Source organism: Nilaparvata lugens, chromosome 7 (genome assembly GCF_014356525.2).
Source record: "Nilaparvata lugens isolate BPH chromosome 7, ASM1435652v1, whole genome shotgun sequence".
Classification (NCBI taxonomy): Eukaryota; Metazoa; Arthropoda; class Insecta; order Hemiptera; family Delphacidae; genus Nilaparvata; species Nilaparvata lugens.
In genome coordinates, this window is record NC_052510.1 from 53,767,416 (window position 1) to 53,790,301 (window position 22,886).

The 22,886-nt window shown below is 34.1% G+C and overlaps 2 protein-coding genes across 2 annotated transcripts; both read left to right on the plus strand.

Annotated features, from left to right (window-relative positions):
- Nucleotides 1-485: 485 nt before the first annotated feature.
- Nucleotides 486-13,144, plus strand: LOC111045940 (dehydrodolichyl diphosphate synthase complex subunit nus1). Its single transcript, XM_039433159.1, has 4 exons — nt 486-1,119; nt 2,424-2,543; nt 9,145-9,394; nt 11,684-13,144. Exons 1-4 carry the CDS (start codon nt 786-788, stop codon nt 11,772-11,774), a joined length of 795 nt encoding a protein of 264 aa, XP_039289093.1. The 5' UTR covers nt 486-785; the 3' UTR covers nt 11,775-13,144.
- Nucleotides 13,145-15,510: 2,366 nt separating this feature from the next.
- Nucleotides 15,511-20,147, plus strand: LOC111045933. Its single transcript, XM_039433160.1, has 2 exons — nt 15,511-15,802; nt 19,425-20,147. Exon 2 carries the CDS (start codon nt 19,430-19,432, stop codon nt 19,775-19,777), a length of 348 nt encoding a protein of 115 aa, XP_039289094.1. The 5' UTR covers nt 15,511-15,802; nt 19,425-19,429; the 3' UTR covers nt 19,778-20,147.
- The last annotated feature ends 2,739 nt before the right edge of the window (nt 20,148-22,886 follow it).

The following is a 22,886-nucleotide window of genomic DNA, read 5'->3' on the forward strand; positions in this document are numbered from 1 at the left end:
TGAATGTAACTTGAGGGGGATATTCCAAGACTCTCAATACAACATTTTTGTACCTAAACTGAGCCTGTGTATCAAGTTTGAAAATTTTTTGCCAATTAGTTCTTGAAAAAGCTAAGAAAACGCATTGAGTGAGTGAGTGATTGAATCAATCAATGCCATTTCGCTTTTATAAAAGACTGAAGCAGTTGGCAAAATCCTCACGTGCAGCTCTGTATGTGTAGCTATGCTTTCAAACACATTTTACAACGAACAAGTTTACAACGTAGAAGTTTTCGTTTCATTTTATCGATTCCGATTCATAAATTGATTTCATACTCAGATTTAGATTTATCCATTTCGAGAGATTGGAATAAATCTTGAATTACAACTTCTCATTCAAAAATCTGGTTTATTCAATTTTTATATTATTTCAGTGCATACTTGATTTTGTTATTATTTTTTATCTTTGACCTTGTGCTCGTGGCTCGTGACAAATCAGCTGACTCTTGAAATAGAGTGGGTGTGTGTGATTTTACCATTGGCCAAGAAAGATAAGCAAGCAAAAGAGAAGAGCTTTTTGTACTTGTTTCCCTTGTTATGTCTAATTTTATTTGGTGTGTAAATGTAATGTGCTTATTTTATCCTAAATTTAATTATACTTATAAATGGAAGTTAAAGTAACTGGTGAAGCAGATAGTTATAACAACAAATGAGATTGAGAAGTTCAAAATGCTCATATTTTGGAAAGTTTAGCCTAGAAATTTTTATAAATCTACAAGAGGTTATCGCCGGCGGGCTCTTGAGTTATGGTTTCTGTGGTCTCGGATAAGTGTCTATTAAACATTGGCCTTTTGATTCTAAATATTATTCATTATCTGTACTCAGTATATGCATTTATCAACTCAGTTATTATCGATTTTTCTCTAAGAACTAGAACACTTTGCATTTGGCTAGGGTTATTTCCAAAACAAAACTATTATTTGTCCAGTGCTAAATACATTTCATCATTGAGAAAAATTCCAAGACATTTAGTTATAATAATAGGCTGTGAAAGTGTTGTATATAACGATTTAGTAAAAATAGTGTTGTGGTGTAATCAACTAGGTATAAAGCATATTAGCTTCTATGAGCAAAATGATGGTAAGTTTTTTTGTAAATTCCATGATATTATAATTATGATTTATATATCAAAAGGTTTTCTGACCTTTCATCAATTAATGTGATTCAAATAGCTTGATCCAATACCATATAACTTCTACTAATCGAGTCTCTTGATGTAATTATTTAATAAAGTCTTCATACATTTTTCATAACAATTCCAAAAAAACTATTCTTATCATAATTTTAACTCTAATATAAGGTAACCTACATGTTTGAAATGGCATTTTCATTGTTTAATCTTGCATACGAGTATGTAATTTACATTTTTACTAGCATATTTTGATCTTTTTACCTAATCAATGGATATACAAAACTTTTAATCGAATATATTCCAATTTATTCAAAACTTTCTTGTAGAATGTTGTATGATTCATCTTCAATCGCCCTAATAGGTATCAAACCAACCTTCATTAATCAATTTTGAGCTATTTGTTAGACTACTTTAATTCAAATTACGGTGGCATTATTTACAATCTGTTTCACATCAAGAAATGAATCATCACCATTGGAAATTTAGAAAATTAACTAAAGCTTTCCAAGTATTGTGTTTCAGCTACCAAATTAAAAACATTTAAATAGGGTATCAGTGTATAATTCCAATTTTTGATAATCAGACCCTATTATGATTCAAATTCAGTGCCAGGAATTTGATTGTATATATGGTCCCAAATTTACTGGTGCGCCAGACGCGCTGGAAGAAGCAGTTCCTTAGCGGCGTTTCTAATAGACGCGTGGTTAGAGCAGCTGCGGCTTGAGCTCATAACCTATAAATTAATTAGATTCGATGATTTATTAGATATGAATATTATAGAGCAATAAACAGTAGTTAGGCAACACTTCTCATTCATGTACCTAGAGACAAATAACAAGTAAGTAAGTACCGCCATAATGTTCATACAACATAAAAATCCAATTAGTCATCGAATGTAATGAATTTATAGGTTAGTCGAAGCGGCTCTAACCACGCGTCTAGTAAATATGGAATTGCACATTGTCTCTATTGTGATAAACTATACGAGCAAAATAGACGCTCCTGCACTAATTCTGACGACTTCTGCGAAAAAAATTCAACGCGTCAGTTGCCTCTTTAGTTGGGGTCCAACATGGCAGAACACAAGTCCACAAGGGATAGCTTGTGCTTTGCACGCTACCAATTTATATGGGTAGTCCTATTACTGTTCATAAATCGAATCGATTAAATTAGAATACGCCAATATTCTGTCTTGATTTTTAAATCCTTTTTACGACACAATTTCATTTTTGTTTTTATTCATTTTTTTCAGATATCGAACCACTAAAGCTGTATGAAGCAATATGTAGACAGAATAAGGAAAATCTGAAAATAATCAAATGGGGAAGATCCTTCGACCTCGTAAGAGAAAAGGCTAAGCGGGATATTAATGGTAAGTCTAAGTTACATAGACATTGTTCATAATATTAAACTATTTAATATCTGATATTTAATTCTAATTGAAATTTTATTACAGGAATAAGCGCAATATAAATTGAAAACTGTTAACTTATTTCTACCATACGCAAACTGCGTACGTCCTGCGTGAAATAGAAATAGATTATTGAATTGTCACAACCTGTAGTTGGTCACAACCCAAGGTAGGGCTACTGTTGACATATAAACTATTGAGTATTACTCCCAAAATAATCCAAAACAAATAGCTGAAATACTGAACTAATATCATAGATAGATAGATAGAATAAATAACATTCACTGCCCACCTAAAACAGGGGGATCAGGAGATTGTCAAAAAATCTAAATGGTCGAACAAAAAAGACACAGCCCACAGTAACAAATACAAGACACAGGAAAATAAAGCATTATATCATTCATGTGGAGTAATGTTGAATGTACTCTTCATTTGAGTAGAAAACACTCTTGGAGGAATTTACACGACATTCACAAAACTTGGCAATCATTGAATTGATTTTAGTAAATAATATTGGAAATTATTTCGCTTCTTTATCAAAATCACGTTCATAATCGTCATTACAGTTAACGATATATGGAAGTTACAAAGGTCCAATGATTAAGAGTTCATTAAACTTGCCAGATTTTTAATGTGAGGTACCTTACACCTTATACCTTCTTCATCCATTACCAACACCTGCAGGATCGATGGCGTCATGTCATGAATAAAATACAAAACTGACAACACCAATTTATCAAGATTACAGTGATCCAATTCAAATCGAAAATTGATTATGATTCAAGGCCTTGCTCTCTATCTTCAACTTGAAAGCATTTTAGCCAGATATGATTTGATTCAGAAATTCCTGGACACTTTAATAGCCCTGGAAAGCTTATAAGCTAATAAGTTGTCAGGGAACAGGTCACAACTCTCTCGAACACACTGAGGTCTAACTGCTTTACTCGTGCATGCAGCCTGTTGAAGTAGCTTAGTGTTGAACTCCTATAGCATACCCGCGATCTCTGGAAGCGCACCCTTCTTCTTCTTCTTGTATGCCGCTACAGCCCATGGTGAGCCTTGGCCTCCGCAACTATCTACCTCCATGCATCTCTATCGTTGACTGCCACTCCATTCCCTCATTCCCAAACTCATAAAATCATTCAGGATCTCATCCAGATATCTTTTCCTGGGTCTGCCTCTGTGTCTCGTATTGTTAAGTCTTTCCCGCATCACAATTTTAGGGATTCTGCCCGCAGTCATCCTTTCCACATGACCCAACCACCTGATTCTTTGAGCCTTTATAAATCGAACCATGGTCTGTCCTTCCCTCAGGTCTTCCAATCCCTTGTTGGAACGGATTCGCCATTCCAACCCCTGTCGTACTGGGTCATAAATTTTCCGCAGTACTCTTCTTTCAAAGGCATGGAGTTTGTTTCTATCTTTCTCTGTCATTATCCATGTGTCCGAGTCGTAGGTCACTGGAGGGCGTACTAAGCTGAGTGGCGCACCCGGGGGACGTGAAACAGCTCTCGATGCCTAGTGTTGTGGTGATGCACATCAGTCCAAGGTAGCACATTTTGTTGATTCTTCTATGCGTACATATGGCACAAAAGGAGGAAGTGGCTTATTACTATTTCCTAACAAAAATGGGCTTGCAATGATCAAGATGTTCGCTTGCAGTAATGATCCAGGCAGGTTGATCAATAATCCTTCAAGAAAAAATCTAGCGGGACAGTTAAAAAATCCGAATACAAGGCGCATCAATATTTCAGGATCCATTCTGTGTGATATAGTATTTTCGATCATTCCCTTCTTCAAAATTCACAAATTTCCGATCAAAGAAACAACTCTTATCTTTCCTCTCATAGGTATTTAAAATATCTAAGGCTCAACTCACACTTACGCAACTCAGGTCGAGAAGGGACTCGACTCTAGTCGAGAGCATGTGTTTCCAAATGGTGACACTCAGACTAGTCGATTCTATTCTCCGCGACGTCACCATTTGAAAACACATGCTCTCGACTAGAGTCGAGTCTCTTCTCGACCTGAGTCGCGTAAGTGTGAGTTGAGCCTTAGGGTTTAAATGTTCATGTTTTTGAAGGGACGGATTCAAAGATTTAAAGGTTCAAAGAACCTCACACGTCACTCGAAGCTTATTGTGTGTCCCAAAGTTTGTTAGTTAGGCAACCCAACTCCTGTGTCCTTTACAAGGTCCAGGAGTTCCTCCCCTATACCAACATCCCATTCCTCACCTGGTTGCTTACAGCCAAACAGAGCCCTTTTTCTAGCGCCAAGTCTTTCGCAATCCAGTATGATATGCTTGGCAGTCTCTTCAGATTGATTGCAAAGCCTACACATCTGGCTTTCATTTCTGAGTCCAATTGTGTGGAGATGTTTCCTGAAGTGGCCATGTCCAGTTATCAGGGCAATCAACTGCTTGACCTGACCTTTACCCAACCTCACCAGCCAGCTGGTGAAGCGAGGGCTTGCGTCTGCCAGCAGCCTTTTGCCAAGTGCTTGACCATGGTGACCCTGTTATTGCTGGTGATGTAAGTCCCTGTACCATTTTCTTATTGTGTGGAAGGCAGTTGTTTTGCTTATGACACAGCCTGGCTCTGGGCCAAAGAATGGCATACTAGAACCTATATAATACATATAGGGTTAAGGAAATTATTTTCAAGTTTCAACCTTTCTATTGCATTCTAATTTTTTTCTTATTGTTAGCTTGAATTCTTATTCAGACTGATAGAAGATTCTATCAATACTTGAATAAAAACATATTTTGTCTATAGTCAAGTTTTGAATAAACGAAAATCCAATCCCATTCCGCCAACTGCTGTTCACAAGTCTACTTATTTAAAAGATAGTTAATGAAATATAATATTGTCTTCTATCTTTCGACCAAAGCTTTACTGTATCTTGATGGATGAACGCAAGATTTATGAGTATCAATCGATACGTAAACCGACGCGAGACGATTTTATAATGAAATCCCGCCACCTTCTCCTGCACTCTTCCGACATCGGTGTACGCTAAGCTTGATCAATATAAATTTCTATGCATGATCTGATACTCACTTGTTCAACATTTCATACCGCACTTTTGTAAATCTAATAATTGGACACCTAAATCTTGCTTGAACTTATTCTTGAATCAATTTTGATTTAATCATCACAAATTTTACTAATACATGCAAGTTCAATGTTACTATATTGATGTTGAAAGGTTGCCTGTGTCTGCGAAGGCGTGTAGATAAAAATAGGCCTAGAAGGAAGGTTAAAGGTCATTCTGTTATATCGTTCAAGCTTGATTATAAATTAATGTGTCAGCTCAATTAATGGAAAGTGTTTCTAGATTCTTAATTATTCATTCACGTGCATTCTAAAAGATAATCTTGAATCAAATTATGCAATAAATTATTGGGCAACTCAAATGCATGTAAACCCTTTTGAGGCATTCATAAAAAATTTTTCACTTAATAAATTGAAAATGTGATATCAGAATGTCTCTGATTGCAATATGAAGAAATATATAATTATTAGAATAAATCAGTTTATCTGATCAGTCTTGGAACTGATCAATCTTTATCAGTTTCTGATCGAATTACAATCTTTGAAGTTTTTTTTTTAATAGTCTGTATCGCAGAGCTCGAAGAATATAATTCATTCACAAATGAATTACAGAAGTAGCCAACTAGTTATCTGTGGAAGAAACTATAGATATTGCATTTAATCGGTCAGTGATTTTTGCTAATAGATAAGTAATATGAATTGAACAAAATTCCAAATAAATGTTTTTAAATACTCTGAACACTCCTGCACATAGCAAACATTGGGTAAAGAGGAAATAGCTATAGATATAGGAAACTCGTGGAACGATACTGCACACAAATTAAACATGTCCTGGGAATCGACTCCAGGATCTCTTAGTTTCCGGCGTGTGCTGACTATTTTTGAACTAATCTAACCGGCCAGATAGATAGAAACTAGATATATTACGTAAAATCAATGCTGATTGCTATTGGAATAAGAGTTATTACTTAATACAGCAGTATCCAGTTAACCTCTATGTTACTTCTATCACTAACTTACGCTGATCTCTCGTCTAATGTCTTATCTATATTAAATTTCTGATAATGAACACCATTTTTTAATAATAATAGAGAAATAAAACGTTGGTTATAATCACCCAACATTTTTTGTTATGCATTCTGTACAACTAATAATAAATAGAGTAAACTTGAATAAACTAATAACCTTCTGTGAATAGATTATGTATTTGACAATTCACCAGTTAAATAATGGGTAATATTCGAATGTTCTGTAATGTGACAATTTATCAAATAAATAAATTCTGTCAATTCATAACTATAAGTAATTAATAATATTTCATAATTGCGTATTTTGGGTTATATAGTTCCGGGGAGGAGCAGGACCGACGTATCTTTTTTATATAGTTAGAACTCAAATGTCAATTTGTGGTAGCACTTTTACCTGTATAGTGATATTCACGTTATAAAGTTAGCACCTGATTCACATTGGTTTGCTATCATTGTCTCTCATTAGACAAAACAGATAGCTCTATCATTTTCTATCTCTTCAACGGTGTCTAATTGTATGTTAGCTATGAACAAATGTGATTAACCACCAAAATATGTTATCTAAATTATGATAATTTATTAATAAATTAAGGAAAAATATATTTTATTGCCGAATGAAATGTAATTTATCATTATTAACGACAATCAACAATGAATATTCTATCAGATATACCAGGGTGACTTGAATCATACTATCTACTCTAGAAGACGGCGGAAATCTGAGGCTTCGCAACCCTATAATTTCCACTGACCATAAAACATGAATATCACTATAAGTGTTGTATTTTATTATCCTACATCCTATAACATATATTATAAATTATCCTATAAAACATGAATCTCACTATAAGTCTTGTATTTTATTATCCTACATTCTATAACATGATGTATTATAAAGTATCCTACATTATATAATTTTTCACATCACACATATAATTTTGCTAATTTTTCCATTAATTATTTCATAACTCCATTATTAATAACATCACTAATCATATTTCATTACTAATTAGTTTATAAAATTACTAGCCGTCAGGCTCGCTTCGCTCGCCATATCCGTCAAGCCAGGGGGCTCCGCCCCATGGACCCCCGACTGGATCGTCCAAGAGTGAGATCAGCAGGCTCGCTTCGTTCGCCTGCATTTTTCATTTGAGCATTTTTATCATATGTTAGGACGATCCAGTCGGGGGTCCAGACTAAACGTCTGGCTAAACGCGAAGTGAGCCTGACGGCTAGTAATATAATATTCCCAGGAATAGCTCTGATTGAAGTAGCAGTTCCCAATCAATTTTTCCGCGATAAATGCATTTCAATCTTCAACTTGGTGCCAACCTAACAAAGTCAACTCAACTTAATGCCAACCTGACAAAATTATTAATTTAGTTACCAGTTAACAACTGTTTCGAAGAGGTACTCTCTCTAGATTATAGTTCTATATTAACATATGGTATGGCCTTTTTTCAATTATATAATTAAGAGAATAAGAATATACATGCTAAAAGACGAACTTTAAACCCTTAAAAACCACCCTTAGAGTTAAAATATTGCCAAAAGATTTCTTAGTGCGCCTCTAAAGGGCCAACTGAACATACCTACCAAATTTGAACGTTTTTGGTCTGGTAGATTTTTAGTTCTGCGAGTGAGTGAGTGAGCCAGTCAGTCAGTGAGTGCGTGCCATTTCGCTTTTATATATATAGATTTCGTGGTTAAGTGGTAGAGTGGAAACTTGTCTATACTTCTCCAAGTCAACAAATAAAAAAAGTCATTCTATTCTATAATATTATTTATTCTATTGTTATCAATTCGATTATAAATTATAATTTTATCTGTTCACAATCTATTATTACAATTTATTCGAGGTTGAGTGGTAGAGAGGACTTCAGAGTCCTAACTCCGCCTAATAAAGATTTTTTTCATTTTCATTTATTACTGGAGATGTCTTCATAGTGGTTATGTTAAGTAATTTTCGTAAGGATAAACTCATCGTAAACTTCTACTCAAGAAACTGTATGTTTCTTGCATTGAAGATTCACAGCTTTCTAATATCATACTGTATTTAGTTTTATAATAATTGCATAATTCATTGGCTTTTGAAATAGAGGATTTCAATGCAAATTTGGGAAAGGAACCGTTTTGGGCTTTAAGCCTGTTGTTCCTTTCCCAATCATTCATAGTTGAGAATGATAATATGATTTTCAATTATAAAATAGTAAGTTTTTTTATTTTATTTGTAAAAATTTGGAAGAAGACAACTTCATGTTTCTTGCATTGAAGCTATGCTTGTTCTATAGCTTGTTTGAAGCTATGTTCTGGGCTATGCTTGTTGTCTTCTCTCAATCATATTATATATTATAATTATGATTTGTGATTGTCAATGAAATAAATAAATTCAGCTAGTATACAGTTTCATGTACGCATGCACACTGAAGAACCTCGGTTTTGCGACGGAGACATGTGATTTAGTTGTGGTTTCGGTTGCAGGCTACATCTGGAGGCCAGAGTTGCAAGTGGACGTGTTCAGAATAGCGGACGGCCATTGGCTGGTGGCGGAGCTGAGCGCTGCACTGAGCCGCAGCCGAGAGGTGACCGCCTCCCAGGTCACGCAGCCCTTCCTCGAGCGGGAGATGAGTCAGCTGATAGAGGCTCCCGACCCTGACCTCGCCATAGTGTGTGGCCCTGCCTGCTCCACCTTCGGGTTCCCGCCCTGGCAGCTGCGTGTCACCGAGTTCCAGTGAGTTCCAGACTATTTTACCTGTTTTTCAAACTGTACCGAGTTCCAGCCTGCTTCAGACTATTTTTACGTGTTTTTCACACTGTACCGAGTTCCAGTCAGCTCCAGACTATATACACCTTTCACACTGTTCCGACTTCCAGTCACTTTCATACCTATTTTACCTGTTTTTCACACGGTATTCATGTTTTTATGGTGTTGCCCACTAAAATTTGGGCATCACGCTTTTAGAAACTAGCCAGTTTCAGCTTGTTTTCGCCGATTTCTATGAATGTTTTGCTGGTGTTTCCCTTTGAAGTTTGTGCATCACGCTTTTAGAAACTTTTATTTGGTAATTTTTTTCAAGATTTTCGATTTGACTTTTTGTGTAGTTGAGAAGTTGATATTGTGGTAATTATTCATATTAAATGAAAAAGACTAAGAAATCGTCAGGAGTTTATATCTCAACCAGTTTCGGTTATTACACCGTTGTCAATCTCTGATAAACCATAAGGAAATTATATCTCAACCAGTCTTGGTTATCACACTATTGTCAATCTCTGATACACCATAAGGAGTTTAATCTCAACCGGTTTCGGTTATTACACCATTGCCAATCTCTGATAAACCATCAGGAGTTTATCAGAGATTGACAATGGTATAATAACCGAAACCGGTCTTTCTAAGTATCAATAAATCTGTGGTTTTTTGACAATATCTTAGTCTTTTTCATTTTATATTTTTCGATTTGGATACTTTTATTTCACCAAAATCGATCAATTACTAAAGATCATATTTTTTCATCATTTTGAGATATTAGCTCCTAAAGCTGGGTTTTCGTTTGTGTGTAAATGCCGTCGTCAACCACGACAAGGAGAGAATCTCAGATTGGGTAGATTTCAATTTGTCTACATAACCTAAAAGATTATGTTTTAATGGGGCAGGTTGAGCTTATACTTGTTCATACTTTTAAATTGCAATATGTTGATATTATTGTAAATCTTTAATTATTTAATAATAAAGACAAATAATGAAAAGTTATTTGATCAGCTGTTTTAGCACACTTGAAATTTTGACAATATGAATGTCAACAATGCTTGTCGTCGTCGACTGCGGAAATTTACGCACAAACGAAAATGCACCTCGAGGGTGTGATCACATTGAATGCAAGTGCACATCAGATCTTGCATATGTCGAAAAACAAAACTTGAAAAGTGCCATTGAAACACGTTGTGAATTGCATGTAGCTGCGCACACTGAACGCAACCAGCAAGTGCAAGCGTTCAGAGTGAGTGTTTCTATAATTGATCTTTACAGATTATGTTTCTCATCTGCACGCTTGGTCTTATGCACTTCCACATATACGCATTCAAAATGTGATCACACCCTAATGTTGTAATCTTTGGGGTGGTTATTTCGAAATTGGTAGCAAATAAAACAGATGGAAATAAATTGGAAGTTGCATTTAATTAGGATTTAGGATAATAATAATTATGCAAATAAAACAATTAAATCTTGAGGATTAATTTATCAAAGTATTGTTTATCGAATGACATATCAGAATATCAGTTTGTAGAGAAATTTATCTTGATATTCATATTATTTTATTACATCATTTAGGTATATAAGGAAATATTCTAAAAGATTTTCATATTTGTTTGATTCATATTAGAATAGAACACTATGCAATTTGATTTCGTTTCGCTGCTGCATAGATACAGTAATTGTGAACAAAGGTTTGGTAAATAGCAACTATGCCCATTCCATTCAGCCATAAATTACCTTCCAGATAAAACTGGAACATTTTTTCTTAAATACTGTAACTTATTACATTTATATGATTGTATATAATGTACAATACAATAATTAATCTACTGTAAATTATAAATATTTTTATGTGAATGGTGGTCAGTCGTCTATCCGTTTGATACAAACTACTGTAGAACGAATTAGTAAATACCTACTGTTGAAGATCAACAATGTAAAACATCTTCCATGAATAAATTTTTACACATTTTTATTCATTTGTTTGAGTTGAGCCTTTCTTCCACAATAGAAATGAGTTGAGCCCAGTTAAATATATAATTTCAATCTAAATCACAGACTGTATACTTTCTTTGAGCGTTAGAAATAATATTATGAAATATTTTTATTCCATAAATTTTATAAAATGGCATTGAATTTTACAGTTCATTGCACTGAGATTGTGTAAGTTACAGAGGATTATATAATTTACAGTAAATTTTTTTGAAAATTAAGTTCCTTCAAGATTATAATTATTTAATGTGTCAATGTTTCTCTATGTTCCAGGCACTTACAGACACATCACAAAATCAAATTCAGAAATTTCGTTTCGCTGCTGCATAGATACAGTAATTGTGAACAAAGGTTTGGTAAATAGCAACTATGCCCATTCCATTCAGCCATAAATTACCTTCCAGATAAAACTGGAACATTTTTTCTTAAATACTGTAACTTATTACATTTATATGATTGTATATAATGTACAATACAATAATTAATCTACTGTAAATTATAAATATTTTTATGTGAATGGTGGTCAGTCGTCTATCCGTTTGATACAAACTACTGTAGAACGAATTAGTAAATACCTACTGTTGAAGATCAACAATGTAAAACATCTTCCATGAATAAATTTTTACACATTTTTATTCATTTGTTTGAGTTGAGCCTTTCTTCCACAATAGAAATGAGTTGAGCCCAGTTAAATATATAATTTCAATCTAAATCACAGACTGTATACTTTCTTTGAGCGTTAGAAATAATATTATGAAATATTTTTATTCCATAAATTTTATAAAATGGCATTGAATTTTACAGTTCATTGCACTGAGATTGTGTAAGTTACAGAGGATTATATAATTTACAGTAAATTTTTTTGAAAACTCAGTGCTTTCTACTATAGTGAGGTCCACGTTATAATGGCAGTGTTAGGTTAGACAGTATTGCTATCCTTGTCTATCATTCAACAAAGCAGATAGCGCTATCTTTTTCTCGCTTTGCTTAGTTTCCTGATCGTCTTTCAACAATGTAGAATAAATAATAAATTGACAAAATATTTCATCCTAATTATGAAATCATTGAAAAATATAATTTCTTGGTTAATAAAATATAATTGATTATTTTAAACGAGAATGAACCGTTAATATTACATCAATCAACCTGTATCAGCTACCGTCTATAGAAAGTATTGACATGACAGAGGATCGGCAACGTTGTTCTCCTATCTTTCTACCCTGCCATTACAACGAGGACCTCACTATAGCGATTATTGTATATTCTATGGACAAAGTTGCGTTTTTCACAATAGTTCTGTTACATATCCTATTTTACGAACTACGAACAAAATTAATTTTGTCTTGAATTTTTGTATACGCAAGATATTATTTATAATAATAAATCACTGACAATGCCACTTCACAATAACAATCTTGTGTTAAGTTCTAGTAGTGCAGTTTCAATGTCACTAAAGTTTTTAATATCAGTTTATTTCTAATTACAATGTTGTTTTACATTGAACATGACTTGAATTATCGTAGTTCCCTTTGTTTCTATTAAAGATAAAATAGATTTTTAATGTATATTTTAGTAGCCTAGATTTATTTCGGAATGTGGTGAATGTACTGTTACAATAAAATAAATGTGATATGGTAAGCTTGTTTTCCCCACTAGCTTGTAAGTTGGAGTGTTAGTGTTTCATTGTCAGTCTTTAGGGTGTATGTTGAATAAAGGAAATGTTTATAGAATTGAGTTGATGATATTAATTTCACGGCTTTTTATTACCTGATAAAATTGAGTTAATGGCTTTTTTATTAACTTCAATCTTTATCGCGACTGACGGCTGTTACCGTATGTTCTATTTCCCCTGTCCAAACTCTACTATGAAAACTATTGGATTGATGGAGTGGAACTAAAGGAGCTTGAAAGTTAGAACACTGACGCCCAGTTGCACAAAACCTGCTTAAATTTCAACCGTAATTTATTTCACGAGAACCAATCAGAGAAGGCCTTTTAGAAAAGACGGGTTCTCTGATTGGTTCTCGTGAAATTAGGTTTATAATATCACGTTTAAAATATATTCGTTTATAAATATAATCACGTTTGAAATTTGACCGGCATTTGTGCAACCGGGCCTCATTCAACGTATAAGGGGGTATTTAATACTGGCACTAGATGTGGATTAGGAATTAGGACATAAGGAATTTATAGGAACCGGGTGAACATGATGAGTCTAATTTCAGCTCAACTTAGAATGACACAATATCAACGCATGAAAGAAAGTAGACAATGCAAGGAATCTATATGTTGGATTCTTCGACATAATTATTCACAATGAAAAATATGAATTAATTGCATTAATTATTATCAGGGAATGTTTTCAGCCGTTGTAGGCCTACTTTATTTACTAGTCAAACTATTTACTTTAGAAACTATTCAAAACCATACACCGTATATGTTTTTTATTTTATTGTATGTCGTACGTCCTTCCATTCAATATAACTTTAACATTAATACTGAGTGCCGGTTGGGCAACAGCCGGTTAAAGTTTAACCGTGATTAATTCCACGAGAACTAATCAGAGAAGCCGTCTTATCAAAAAGGCCATCTCTGATTGGCTCTCGTAATCACGGTTAAAATTCAACCGGCTTTTGTGCAACCGGCACTCAATTTTTTATTTTTTCTCCATGGTTGTTATATAATGTATAAACTGTGAATATTGTTATATACTCTTGTTCCTAGTTTTGAATTATTCATATTTTGACTAGTAAATATTGTTTAAGACAACACTTCCAATGTGACTGCAGCCTCAGAATAAAATCTAATTCAAATCAATCAGTTAATGTGGGATTGAATTGTGGGATTTATTATTTATACAGTATTTTATTTCTTCAGTGCGTTTAGAAACCATCCAGTCTAAATTAATAATTTTGTTACATTTTGTTCAATACCCGTAGTATGCGGTATCAAATAATGGAATTTTATGATACTATTAGAGCCGGCTTTCTAGCTCGGGATTTAGCTAAGTTCTAGACTTTGAGTCAGAAAATTTGCTTTCCGAAACTACGTAGTCGCAGTCCACGTTTAAATTAAATCTCGAACAACTAGAAAATTGAACACAAAACAAAGAGAAAATAGTGTTAAGTTTCAGCTATTTTGAATTATTTATGAATGTTTCATTTTGTCAAGGAACAACGTTTCCAATATTATAGAAATGATAAATTAAAGATTATCATAAAAACTACGACTACGCCACGTTTCGGAAAGCCAATTTTCTGACTCCAGCTGTTTAAAGTATAGAACTTAGAATAGAATCCCTCAGTATAGAAGTATAGAATCCCGAGCTTGGAAACCGGCTCTGATAGTACCATAGAATTCCATTATTTGATACATTCTAGAACTTAGCTAAATCCCGAGATCGGAAACCGGCTCTGATAGTACCATAAAATTCCATTATTTGATACATTCGAGAACTTAGCTAAATCCCGAGATCGGAAACCGGCTCTGATAGTAGGCCTACCATAAAATTCCATTATTTGATACATTCGAGAACTTAGCTAAATCCCGAGATCGGAAGCCGGCCATTAAGCTGCGTTTACACCAAAGTTATTAACAAAATGTTTATTTTCCGTCCTTATAGATTCTATTAGATTGAACATAACTTATTATACACATGATATGCATATTTGTTTATCAAGCTCCGTTTAATCTAATAGAATCTATAAGGGTGGAAAAATAAACATTTTGTTAATAACTTTGGTGTATAAACGCAGCTTTAATGTTGGTTCCATTGATATTAAAATAAGATTATGATGCTATTCAATCATTACTTTGTTGTAACTCAATTTAATCATCGTAATAATAATCGATTTTGTTGATGGTGATAGATAATAGAATAGAGTTGACGATGATTTTATAACAATACTCTGTGATAATAGTGATAAATAATACAAATATTATATACAATTTTATGACTATTCTGGTGTCATAAAATGAAATTGAAACTGTAACATTTGAAAACATTTATTCATAAAACATTTGAAACTGTAACCTTTCTTATTCCTCCTTCACATTCTCATCTCATTGATGAACCCTTTCAGTCAAGCAACACTACTTACAAGTTTGGCAATGATTTAAATGTAGCACCTACATGCGAGGATAAGCTGCACCAAGTTTATACATGCTTGACATGTTCAAGTTTCCAGAAGGGTGTGAGTTAAGTTTCAACACATTATTGTAATTGATGCCCCATCATTGGCTGTTGTCGGTCTGGTGGTGGGGGAAGTCGGTCTTTGCGAGCTAAATCGCTGCTGGAAGTTTATTCTCACATCTCGGCAATCACGAAAATTGTTGCTTCATTCACATTGACTACAGATTTACAGTCAGTCATACTTGATCGTCATTTCAGTGGTGAGTTGATTATTTATTACTTTTTTCAAATAAATATTATTTTTTCACTTTTGATTACAAATAATTGTCATGGATGTTTGGTTTTTTTAAATTACAGTATTAGTTCCGACAAATGATGTCTATTTTTCGCCTTCATTGACTGGGCTATATCCAGAATTGTCATGGAATGGAACGGATGCAATAATTGTAATTTAATTACTTCATGATATTTTCCATAGTACTACATTTACCGTATTAAATTTTATTTTATAAAAACCGCCATTAATAATAATTTCACTTGGATATCATTATTTTCTCCACTTTATGTGGAGTTTTCTGTGGTTCCATATTTCTTCACTTAATATTTCTTACTAATAAGATATTTAACTAACTAATAATTAACTCTTACTAATAATATTTCTTCACTAATATTTCTACTAATAAGATTATTACTCATTAAAAGTGAATGAATAATAGTTTGGTAATATTCTTAGTTAAATTTTTTATAATTTACTGAAAAATACTGTATTTGAATTTCGAATATTTGTTATATATATAGCACATTATTATATTTTTTGAGGGAAAATTGATAATTTTTGGATTCAAATTATAGGCCACCTAAAATCTCAGGATGAATCCGTTATTCGATTAACCATTTCATGTGAAAACGTATCAACTTTTATTCGAAAAAATACAGTGACTCTTGATTTATTAATTCATTCCATCAAATAAGATCCTATTTGAAATGGAAATATTTCAAACAGAGATACTGTAGTGTTTATGGAGGTAGTGTTTGATCCCAGCCCAGTATTTTTCATGCTCTGGAATTTTGAAAACAATTTTCCATTATTCAAGTCCACTTTTATGAGGAGATAATCTATATAGGTATAATGAATTTGTAGTGTAAGGCCGGTTACAGAGCTCGACCGACCGTCAGTGCGTATGTACAATCCTGACCGTACGCATCGATGAATCAGTTTTACTCATTCAGAGCTCGACCGACCGTCAGTGCGTATGCTCCATCCTGATCATACGCATCCATACATCAGTTTTTCTGACTCACAAAATGGACGCCTTTACAGATTGTTTGATTGCTGCTTATTATCTTCGTAAACAAATGATTAAAAGACGTAGATATCAAGTTCACCCGATGGTAGCCCAAAGAGCATTTCAAAGGGAATTTAGTAGCTATCATCATATACATCATTGCTTGGGGTGAAGATACATTTTTTAAATACCTCAGAATGTCCATCAGAAATTTTGATGAGTTATTTCGAGCTTGTATCACCATTGGAAATACTTGCAGTCACTTTAAGCTACGGATCAAATAAATGTAGATAATATTAATAATATATGATTTTTTTATAAAAAAAATTTAGAAATGATTGAAGAAATTTATAGAAAAACTCTGAATTCAAATATGACACTATTAATTGAATTCACTCATTATGTTATTCAGTTCAATATCAGCTGATTGTCGGGCAGAGGTGTCAGCACATTGGTTATGTTGCGATCGGGCTACTGATCAGTACAGCTCTGAAAGCTTCTATTTGTTTCAACAGCGCGTCAGTCGACCGATGGAACGGATGCGCACGAGCTCGACCGATGGTCTTCGTACGCAGTATAAAACGCATGGTCCTGACCGTACGCATGCGTGCCGTCAGTCCTGCTCTGTACGGATACATGGAATATCTATGAAAAAGACAAGCGGGACTGACGTAAGCACTGACGGTCGGTCAAGCTCAGTAACCGGCCTAAGCTGAAACATTTTGTAGAATGTCACATCGCATGTGACAGCTGTGAGTTTAACCTGGTACAGTAGTTGTAGTTTGACGTTGAGCAATTAGGAAGCATTACCAGTTACTGCTTCGCTTTTTATTAACGAGAGAGCCTTGACGAGGCACAAACTAAATATGTATAGACACTGATAATTTCACAGAAAATAACATAGAAAATTATTCGCAGATGTACATGTCAAACAAGAGCAAGGGCGAGTTGGAATACGAAAAATATTTAAAATTCAACACCCCCAGTTACTAAAGAGGGTGTGTTATGCAGCTTCAAACATCAAGTTTGCAAATTTTCAAACGGCCATATCCAATAAACGGTAGCAAATTTTGCAAATCTGATTCCAGATTCGTGTTCCTCGCATCAAAGAGCATAAGGTCACGAAGTTTGAACGATTTTTATTTTTCATTAAAAAATGAGAAAAACCATTGGCAAGTTTGATCGATTTTTATTTTTCTCAAAAAAAATAAGAAAAACCATGGACTAACCATCGTGCGTTTTCAAACAGTAGAAAAAAGTATCTCAGATTTGGTTCAAATTCACACCATAGATGAAGCTTTACCTGAGAGATGTGGGAGCCAAATTTAGCACCCTCAGCTACTAAACAGGGTCAAAATACATTGACATTCATAAGATATCCCATGATATAACTTATGCGTAAATGCGTTTCTGGTCTTTCTGGTCTCTGGCGTTTATGGTCAAAATTTCACTGTTAACTCAAACCGATAGTCCTAGTAGTTCTTTTTCGTGAAGCTTATAGGCCTATAATGTGCTCTACCTCCGTAAACGAAGCCATAGTGCATTACGGTGGTTGATGGTAACGTCAGCACAGGTAGGGCTCCTACACCAATAAAAACACTAGCTGATATAGATCAGTTGAAATCCACAAATAAAGTTTATTGGTGTAGGAGCACTACCTTTGTTGACGTCACCAGAATGCACTATGGCTTTGTTTACGGAGGTAGTGATATGTGACGCTAGTAGTCTGGTTGAGAGTTGAAAAACGGCACTCATACTGAGCCGTTCTTACACTCACAAATGGCCAAAACAGAATCGACAGTAATCGGCTTGAGATAACAAAAACCTGCTTGTAATTTGGAACATAAACGACATAAATGACCTTATAGGATATCTTCTTATGCTATATTTTTGCTATGATACTTATCAGTTTGCCAAATACATATAAATAATTCAAAAATACATGAAAAACAAAATTCAGTTTCTTACACTTGAAATTCACTAACAAAATTACAAAAGCCTTCATTGAAACAACTACTTTTTTGAAAGTGTTTTCTAAATTTTTTGTTTCATACAGTAACGTTTTTTTTCTTTTTTTCCCCAATTGGAGTGCTTAATTAAGCTGGGTTTACACCAAAGTTATTAACAAAATGTGAATAACTTAATCCTTATAGATTCTATTAGATTGAACGGAACTTGACAAACACAAATGTTCATCATGTATGTGATAAGATATGTTCAATCTAATAGAATCTCTACGTAAGGATCAAGTTTTTAACATTTTGTTATCAACTTTTATGTAAACACAGCTTAACTGGATGCTCGTTGTTAGCGCACAAACTATGTTTTGCTGGCAACGCCAATATTACCGTATATATTAGATAATTATTTAGTTTCAATGAAAGCTTTTGTAATTTTGTTAATAAACTTCCAATGTAAGAAACTGAATTTTGTTTTTCATGTATTTGTGAATTATTTATATGAATTTGGCAAAACTGATAAGTATCATAACGAAAATATAGCATAAGAAACTGAATCTTGTTTTTCATGTACTTGTGAATTTAGTTTCTTTTAGTTCCATGGATAAGTTGACAATAAATTGTTTTTCATTTTGCAGACGAAATGCACAACACCCATCTCATTGTGATGGTGCTGGTAATTTGGGCATCGTTTGATAGCTGTTTGTTGGCGGTGGAGGGGATGGATTACCTGGAGTTCCGGTGCCAGGCGATTTGTCAGACGACAGACACCGACCATCAGTGCAACCATTGCCGGTCCCGGCTGCCGATCCGGTTCGGCAAACGCAACACCATTCAGTTCCAGCTGAGGACGCAGCAGCCGGCACCTTGCTGCAGTGAGGTGCCGCGGCTGCTCACCCTACTGCTGCAGCATGCTAGCAGCTTGGTGCAGAAGTCGTTTCCCAATAACGACCGACAGGATGGACTACAGTTTCAGCTCGAGTACAAATAAAAACAGTGACTAGTGTTGGGGAGGTTGCAGCTGTAGTGAGGTCCAAGTTATAATGGCAGTATTTAATTAACATTTGTGTTTAATTATTAATTCTAGGGTAGCAACACTATAGATTTCTCTGGCTTTAAATTTATCATGTTTTTTAATATTTTCCAATGTATTAATGCATTTTCAACAGTAATAATTTATTGCTTCACCTTTCTAATTAACACATATACAAAATGCTGTTTAGTATACTGTATATTTTAAATGTAAATTTGATATGACAACCTCATTTAGACTATTTTTATCGAAATTAGGGGAGAAACAGTTTTGGGTTTACAAAATCAAATTAATGATTGGGAGGGAATCAACAGGATAAACTAAAACTGTTTCTTTTGATTATTTTATCAAAATTAGGGAGAGAAACAGTTTTGGGTTTACAACATCAAATTAATGATTGGGAGGGAATCAACAGGATAAACTAGAACTGTTTCTCTCTCTAAACTGTTTCTTTTGATAAAAAAGTCTAAATAAGGTTCCGGTTATGTCATATAAAATGTAGGTACATTCAAAATATACTGTAGGCTATACTAAAAATGTTGTATCTGTGGTAATTAGAAAGGTGAAGTAATACATTGAAAATTGAAAATGCATTAATAAATTGGAAAATATTAAAAACATGATAAATTTAAAGCCAGAGAAATCTAGTGTTGCTACCCTATTCTATCATTCGACAAAGCAGATAGCGGATCCTTTTCTCTACCTAAACAACGTTTCCAGATCGTGTTTTAACAATGCAAAAATATATTTAAATAAAATATTATCTAATCTCAATTATGAACATTCATTTATTCAATCATCGATAAATATTTTTTCTTGGCGCATAATAATATAATAATTGATTAGATTATTAAAAAAAAACTGTTAATATTGCATCAAATATACCAGTATCAGCTACATGTTCATGGTTTAAGTGGTAGAGTGGACATTATAGCACAAACTTCGCCACGTCAACGAATTGAATTCTATTCTATTAATTCTATGTTCTATAAAAGGCAGAAAATCGGAAACTCTGTTCTCCTATATTTCTCCACTTTCATTACAACGTGGACCTCACTATAAGATAGGAGTGGGCTAAATGTGAAAAAGTTACACAGTGCTCTAGTTTTGTTGTCTATATCAACTTATTCATTTAATTTAAATAGTAATATACATGGTGGGGTGGCCCAAAAGTAGCGTGATTCATAAGGTTACGTAAGCTAAACGGAAAGCATGCTGCTACACACAGAGACATTGGTAGCGTGAACTGTAGGGTCTACAGCTACTATGGGAAAGCGGAATTGAAAACGTCATGTGTACGTTTCACTTCCGGACATTTCCAATTCCGTATTCCCTTTGTTGCTATAGTGAGGTCCACGTTATAATGACAGTATTTGATCAACTTCGGTTTTGCTATCCTTGTCTATCATTTGACAAAGCCGGTGGTACTATCCTTTTCTAGGTCCACAACGATGACAATTATGTTTTCGACAGTGTAGAAATATAATTAATGCAGAGAATCGGCATCACTATTCTTCTATCTTTTTCCACTGCCATTATAACGTGGACTACACTATATCATTCAACAAAGTCGATAGCGCTATCTCTTTCTTGCTTTGCTCTGTTGCCAGATCGTCTTTTAACAATGTAGAATATTAATAATTAACAAAATATTTCATCTTAATTATGAAAAATAAAATTTCTTGCATATATAATTTCTTAAATTATAATTATTTTAAACGAGGATGATCAGTTAATATTACAAATGGAAATTACTGAGATATTGCAATTATTCAAATGCTAATGAATTAATTATTATTATTAAACGAAAGTCCAAATTAAATGCTGTAATTCACCCCGAAGACTTCTGCTACTGCAAATATTGACAACAGGGTAAACAGCTAGATGGAAATTCAATTAATTTTAGAATAGTAGCGCTCATTTAATTTCCATCTAGCTGTTTACCCTGTTGTCAATATTTGCAGTAGCAGAAGTCTTCGGGGTGAATTACAGCATTTAATTTGGATTTTTGTTTAATAATAATAGATAATATTACATCAATAAACCTGTATCAGCTACCGTCTATAGAAGGCATTGAAAAAACAGAGGTTCGGCAACGTTTTTCTTCTATCTTTCTCCTCTGCCATTATAACGTGAACCTCACTATAGAAGCCGCTACTATAGTGAGTTCCACGTTATAATGGCAGTGTAGGAAGATGGGAGAAAAGGGTTGCCAGATCTCAGCTTTGCCACCCAAACAGCTGATACTGGTATATCTGATTAATTTTACTGTTCATTATTGTTGAAAATAGTTGATCATATTTTATTTGTCAAGGAATTATATTTTCTCAATTAATATTTAGAAATTATATTAGACAGTCAGAATTCAATACAATTCGGCTTTAATTCAAGCCGGTTTAAGGTAGGCGCACACAGATCGTCATCGGACGATTATATGATTTGAAGCATTGCTTTAAACTGGAGTGCGCATACCTATCCGCATCGTATTGGTATGCGCACTCCTATTGAAAACAATGCATCAAATCTAATCGTCTGATGCGTGCCGTCCGTCCGATGACGGCATGATCTGTGTGCGCCTAACTTTAGAGTCAGAATTGAATAAAATTCAGCTTCAATTCAAGTACCGGTATAGAGTAAAAGTGGAATGTGATTTCTACAGTTCTGTAATCATTCATTAGTGATCGAGTCAACATTTTATAATATACAAATTCAATTATAGAGTGAGGTCACAGAATAGGTACAGAATGGAAACTGTAATCAAACGCCTATCTAACCAATGCTTTTTACATGACGCAAATAGTAGACACATCACGTAACCTTGGGAAGTTCCAATCCTGGTCTTCTGATTGGCTCGTGGCAGTGAACGAGATCAATTGATCCGGATCATTAAAGTGATCCGAACCTACCATCAATACTATTACAATGCAGCGCTTCCTAACAAGATGGCGGATTTTTGCGTCAGGGTACTAGCCAAGTTTCCATACTATAAGTATACTGTGGTGAGGTGTCCATTAAACGGTCAAATATCTTCGTTCAAGTTCTGTCAGATGTATGAAATAGTATACAA